Genomic DNA, 6,384 nt, shown 5'->3' on the forward strand with positions numbered 1-6,384 from the left:
CTAGCATCTTACTTTACAAACAAAGGAATGTTTATTGCGATTGTTTTATTGTGTACATTTTATTAGCGCATAAAACAATTTAATTGAATGATAACCCTGTCACTCTCTCAATCCAAGGAAGAGCACTCGATACACGAATGTACCCAGAAGGCAGTCCTAGGGTACACCCTCTAGCAGCAACAAAACTGACGATGCCTACTTGAGTAGCTTCACCAGCGCTGTCATATGTAACCAGAGGACCACCACTATCGCCCTAAATCAGATATATAAACGTTAATTTTGTCTTTTTTTCTTCCTGACAAATTCAATAATTGCATTTACCGCGCATATATTTCTGCCTTGTTCGCCTACTGTACACAAAGTGTAATCTTTGACAACAGCTCCAAAAGTTTTTTTACAGTCAGCATTTTTTATAGTACGTAACTCAACAAAATTTAGATAACTGACGGTAATTTTAGGAAAATCAGAAACTTGGCCCCAGCCGCTAATGGTAACAGGAACGTTCTCGTCAAGGAATTCATCACTTTTCTGCAATTTAACGGGCTTGATAACATCGGTATAAGTGACAGGCTCTTTAAGTTCGATGATGCCAATGTCGTTGCTCAAGTCAGCAGGATTGTAGCCTTTGTTGTAGAAAACTCTTTTGACTTGTGGCGTAAGTCTATCTTGGTCACTGGTATCGTAGGGCGTTGTAGAACCTAGGATTATCTGAATTACAGTATTTCTACAACCAAAAAACATTGTTTGCAATTTGTTAAATCTAATAATATAATTATGTAGATACTCATAGAGGCAATGGGCAGCTGTTAAAAGGTGTGTAGGACTGATTAAAGATGCCCCACAAATCATTGTGGTGCCCCAGAATCCTGCAGTTTTGTATCTAATTACTGCTTGCCATGGGAATTGGCCACGCACAGCTAGGCGGCCGTTGATGATTCGACCACCCATACCTAATTGAATTATTTATAATATAGAATTTAGCACATTTATTAAAAATAGATATACTCGTATACCAATATCTTCTTCGTCAATTTCTTCATTGGGAGTGACAGTGCCTTCAGCAGCACCAAAGTCCTCTATATTCGCGACGACAGCTGACAAACCAGCCAACAAGCCTATAGCAACTAGAAATTTCATTTTGGACTATGGAATTTTTACAAATGTACTTAGTTATATTAGTAAAATAGAAAAACATGCTTTATTATTTATTCAAATGTCTCATATCTATGCTCACGTAAATTTTTGAATTTTTGCTTTAGGGCAATAGGAATACATTTTAGACTTTAGATTAAAAAAAGATAAAATAGTTTTACAGTAATTAACTTTTTAGTTATATGTTATATTTTATATTTTAGTTATAAAATCTACACTATTTGATTGATCTGTGAGTAATTAATACTAATGGAAAGTTTAGAAACCACATCTCACAAATAATTGTTTAGTCGCGATGCTAAAGTATTTTCCATTACTATAAATCTACGAAAATCCTATTAAAATCTAGAATAAGTATAACATTGTCGTGATATATTAGTGGAATGTCAGTTTCCTCGTTTTTTGTTTTATAATTTTAATTATTATATATTGTTCAAATAGTATCGGAGTATACGAGTAGCAAATCAACAGAAAACATCGTGAAGGTAAATACATCAGTACGTGATTCTTCCTTAGCTTTTGTACTCACATTTGGAAATAGAGTTAATAAATTGTTAATATTATTGAAAGCAAATGTTTTTTTTTAAATTAACAATTAACGACAATTAAAGTTTTAACTAAAGGATGTCCCAACTTTCCTAAAAGTTTAACAACTATCCCCTCTCATTTTTGTGAGTTCCGAGATTAGAAAATATCTTTGAATTTGTCTTATTTTTTGTAAAAATGTGTATAATACAAAACATAGTATTCAATTAAATTGCCGTGGAATTCAATATTTTTCTTGTAAATTAAATTCTATCAACCCATGATTCAATACCAAAGCAAAAAAAGTGTAATTTTGGATACCTGAATAATGCTATCAAATATGATATTGTATGTGTTATTTGGAATCATTGGCATTGCGGTAAAGTTACTAATATTTAATGTGAACCATTTGCATTTGCAACATGAAATGCCCATGAAAATTTCGCACAGAATACACAAATTGCAATAAAGTGTCAGCATAATTTATAACATAAAACGGTACTCGTAAATGTTTAAAGGCCAGTATTTTACGTAAAATAAACGGTATACTGTTGTCTGACAATTTATAAATATCAACCAGTGTACGAGTATACGCTAACATGTATGACATCCATTCCGCATTTAAAATTTGTTTTATCAAGAATATTCAGCGTATTCAAAAAGCAAGACTTTCAACAATGTGTGTTGCTGTGTTTTAAAATAGTACCTAAATATATTAGTCACAAAAAACATTTAATTATTTAATTGATACACTCTACTAAAATAAACGTTTATAAAATACAAAAGGTATTCTTACCTTGAATGCTCCAAATTACGAAGTTGTTTTTACTGATTTATGGCGTTCAGATCTTCCATCGTCGGCGTGCATTTGCAGACTACACGTTTTCATATGGGTGAATATGTGTTTCAACTTTAGTTTTAAATTCAATGATTCACTTTTCTTCCCCTGAATTAAGAAAAATATGATACAATTTTATTTTATAAATTTTTGTGATTTTTGTGAAATTTTTAATCTCGCGATGGAAATTTGGTTCTATCTCGGAAACCGTTTATGCAACTTCAATGATTCTTTCAAATTTAGATAGCGCGAGAGTGTTTTTATATCATGCTACATTGCCGAAATTATACAGAAAATTTCTTAAAATCGCATCCAAAAACTCTTCTATATAATTAGTATTCTCGCACGTGGTCATTTAGTTTCAATATGCATAGGTATCTGAGCTATCTGTTCTGCTTGGAAGGGAAATAGATAGATTATACTTTTATTGTGCTAAAGCAGGACAAAAATAATAATCCAAATGTTGCAAGTAGTGCGCGTTTTATTGCAGCGTGCGCTCAGGATTATCGCCTGTTGTTTGTTGGGCGACGTTGCTGAATGCGCTGCGTGGTGTCCTCACGGCAGTTTTGTGCCGGTCTTTGTTTGGGTCAGGCGTATTTCTCTCGGCTGTTCATCATTTTATTTCGAGTTTGTAATTTGGTGAATCGCGGATTTTTCAATTGTTGATCGACTGCATTTAGCCATTACGGACGTTTTTAGTGTTTTATTACAAAGTCGTTATGTTCTTTGCGTTCGTTGTGCGTATTGCAAGATGGTAGCGTGCTATCAACTTGTTTACACTGCACGTTTGCAAGATACAGGTAGCATGCAACGTCTTGCAACGTTTGTTGTGATATTATTTGGACAATGAATCGGAGTATGGGCAATGTTATGCGTGGAAGCCAAGAAAGATCGGTACAGTGCAGACTTTTTTAAATTTTAATTTACCTTTTATTCATACGCGTGCAGTAAAGTCTTTGCTTAGGCCGATATCTTGTTATTACTGTTAAGATGCTTATCTAACCGTTTCTAGTATTACTGTATTTATGTGATCTTGGTGTCTAGCAGGCGAACAAAATGCAATAGGACCACGATTCTTTTATCGGATAATAAGTATTGAATTTGTGTATCATTTTCATAAGTAATTTGTGTGATTAACACACGGCACACCTGCAAAAATGTCATTTTTGTGTTTCGGTGTGCAAATTTTTTGTCCTTTTAGGTGTCTAGCAGGCGACCAGAATGTCCTAGGACCACGCTTCTTTCTTCAGATTGTAAGTATTGAATTTGTTTATAATTTTCATAAGTAATTTGTATGATTAGCGCACGGAAAACCTGCAATAACTTTAATTTTGTGCTTCGATGTACTAATTTTTTGTTGTATTAGGTGTTTAGCAGGCGAACAGAATTTCCTACAATAACGATTATTTCACCAGATTGTAAGTATTGAATTTGTTTATAATTTTCATATGTAATTTGTTTGATTAGCACACGGGAAACCTGCAAAAATGGAATTTTTGTGCTTCAATGTGCTATTTTTTGTGGTTTTAGGTGTTTAGCAGGCGAACATAATGTCCTAGAACAACGATTATTTCATCAGATTGTAAGTATTGAATTTGCTTAACATTTTAATGAGTAACTTGTGTGATTAGCACAAGGGAAACCTGCTAAAATGTCATTTTTGTGCTTCGATGTGTTAATTTGTTGTTCTTTTAGGTGTCTAGAGGGCGACCAGAATGTCCTAGGACAACGATCCTTTCATGAGATTGTAAGTATTGAATTTGTTTATAATTTTCATAAGTAATTTGTGTGATTAGCACAAGGGAAATATGAAAAATGTAATCTTTGTGCTTTGATTTGTTAATTTTCTGTCCTTTTAGGTGTCTAGCAGGCGATCAGAATGTCCTAGGACAACGATTCTTTCAACAGATTGTAAGTATTGAATTTGTTTATAATTTTTATAAGTAAGTTGTGTGATTAACAGAAGGGAAACCTGCAAAAATATCATTTTTGTGCTTCAATTTGCTAATTATCTGTCATTTTAGGTGTGTAGCAGGCGATCAGAATGCCCTAGGACCACAATTCTTTTATCAGGTTGTATGTATTAAATTTGTTTTTCATTTTCATAAGTAAGTTGTGTGATTAACAGAAGGGAAACCTGCAAAATATCATTTTGTGCTTCAATTTGCTAATTATCTGTAATTTTAGGTGTCTAGCAGGCGATCAGAATGTCCTAGGACAACGATCCTTTCATCAGATTGTAAGTATTGAATTTGTTTATAATTCTCATAAGTAATTTGGGTGATTAGCACAAGGGAAACCTGCAAAAATGTCATTTTTGTGCTTTGATGTGTTAATTTTTGATTGTTTTAGATCTCTAACGGGCGAATGATATGCCCTAGGACCACAATTCTTTCATCAGGTTGTATGTATTAAATTTGTTTTTCATTTTCATAAGTAATTTAGGTGATTAGCACACGGGAAGCTTGCAAAAATGTCATTTTTGTTCTTTGATGTGCTAATTTTTGGTTATTTTAGGTGTCTCGTAGGCGATTGAAATGTCCGAGGACACCGATTTTTTTTCATCAAGTATTGAATTTGTTTATCATTTTCGTAAATTTTCATCCTTCATACCATGGAAAGTGATTTAAATTAGTTTTTTTTAATATTAGCAAATGCAGATTTCTGGGTGATTTATTTCACCGTTCCAAAGCTAGATGGCTCTAGTCGGCGATGTTTAAACTTGTGCGCGGGTATCAGCTATGTATTTTGTTTTGTTTCGCCGCGGTCAGATGGCGCTTTTATTGATTTGGTTTAAATTCATACTTCATTTTTGTTATTTTTAGTGCGCTGAGTTGCGGTACGTACGTCACTTTTATAGACAGCTTTTATGTTTAACAAAACATGAACTAACAAAATTTGCATACTTAGGCTTCTTTATGCTCTAATTTTCGGTTGTTTAGGTGTCTAGCGGGCAAAGTTGTTTACCATTGTCAAAATTCAACATTTGCATTTAATTCAAGGCAAATCCTATTTGTTAATTAAAAACTTTCTTGCCAAATAATGTTTTTGTAAACTTCTCTTCATAACTTGGTAACATGCAATATATATTTGTAGTCACATTTCTGTCGTATGCATGTAGAAGAATACCCCTCCAACTGCGGGTCTGTTATCAATTCTGTGGCTTGCATAGTTCGGCTAGTCGGTTGAGCGCTGTTGCGTGGTGCGCACGTGTTTTCTTTATTAATCAAACATGGTGACGAATTCTTGCGTTTCTTGATATTTTGTAGCATTACTAGAATCGATTGACAATCAGAGGCATTTAGTTGGAACAGCCCAGTGTAGCGCATAACGAATGATTTGAGTGATTCTTAGCGGTGCGCGCGTGGAATCCGTCGGATATGTTCCGGTGACTATGGATACAAGTGATTGTATCCAAGTACAAGTGAGTACATTTGGAATCCCCGCGAGGAATAGTAAAGAAGTGCGTATCATCAATTCTACATACTATTTGCGGAAACGTGTTTGTACGCTTTAGTCCATTGATAGACGAACAAAGGAGTAAGTAGCATGAAATAAAACTTAACTTAACTTTAACTTTTCAAATCCTACAGTTACCATGTTATTGCTTTATAACAATTGTAAATGTTCAGTCAATAAAGAATATTTTAAAGGAAATTTTACATTCTAGTAAACAATGTATCCCTAGCGATCACTTAGTCGTTTTCAGAATTAGTATTAAGTCATGTTGTACTCTAAGAGTATACCATTGTATAGCATAGTAAAGTACAGTGTAGTGTATTTATACTGTTGTTTTATTTTACTCTAAGATATGAAAACATAAATAGAAGAAACCAATAAGATTTGATAAGAAAGCCGTGTGGCTCTCG

At 33.6% G+C, this 6,384-nt stretch overlaps 1 protein-coding gene and 1 long non-coding RNA gene across 3 annotated transcripts; one reads left to right on the forward strand and one right to left on the reverse strand.

Moving 5' to 3' along the window:
• Positions 1 to 8: 8 nt before the first annotated feature.
• Positions 9 to 1,163, reverse strand: LOC135793317 (brachyurin-like). The gene is made up of 4 exons (XM_065304230.1): positions 1,014 to 1,163; positions 785 to 950; positions 322 to 724; positions 9 to 253 (listed from the first exon to the last, which is right to left on the reverse strand). The coding sequence occupies exons 1-4, from the start codon at positions 1,135 to 1,137 to the stop codon at positions 80 to 82; spliced, it is 867 nt and encodes a 288-aa protein (XP_065160302.1). The 5' UTR covers positions 1,138 to 1,163; the 3' UTR covers positions 9 to 79.
• A 1,930-nt stretch (positions 1,164 to 3,093) lies between these two features.
• Positions 3,094 to 6,172, forward strand: LOC135793793 (uncharacterized). 2 transcript variants are annotated; one of them, XR_010548717.1, is made up of 7 exons: positions 3,094 to 3,768; positions 3,882 to 3,933; positions 4,046 to 4,097; positions 4,211 to 4,262; positions 4,375 to 4,426; positions 4,703 to 4,758; positions 4,868 to 6,172. It is a non-coding gene; the product is annotated as an uncharacterized lncRNA (long non-coding RNA). The 2 variants fall into 2 exon arrangements; XR_010548716.1 differs by having other exon boundaries at positions 4,703 to 6,172.
• The last annotated feature ends 212 nt before the right edge of the window (positions 6,173 to 6,384 follow it).

The sequence above is a fragment of the Atheta coriaria genome, unplaced genomic scaffold, assembly GCF_025399875.1.
Source record: "Atheta coriaria isolate IRGN ID8LTWV9N9 unplaced genomic scaffold, Caltech_Dcor_3.1 hic_scaffold_6_pilon, whole genome shotgun sequence".
NCBI lineage: Eukaryota > Metazoa > Arthropoda > Insecta > Coleoptera > Staphylinidae > Dalotia > Dalotia coriaria.

Bases quoted from the DNA above. Each gene is read 5' to 3' on its own strand.
- LOC135793317 (XM_065304230.1), bottom strand. From the start codon at position 1,137: ATGAAATTTCTAGTTGCTATAGGCTTGTTGGCTGGTTTGTCAGCTGTC. The intron at 951-1,013 runs GTATACGAGTAT...TAATTCAATTAG, and splicing joins AATTGACGAAGAAGATATTG to GTATGGGTGGTCGAATCATC. The intron at 725-784 runs GTATCTACATAA...TTTTGGTTGTAG, and splicing joins GCTGCCCATTGCCTCTATGA to AAATACTGTAATTCAGATAA.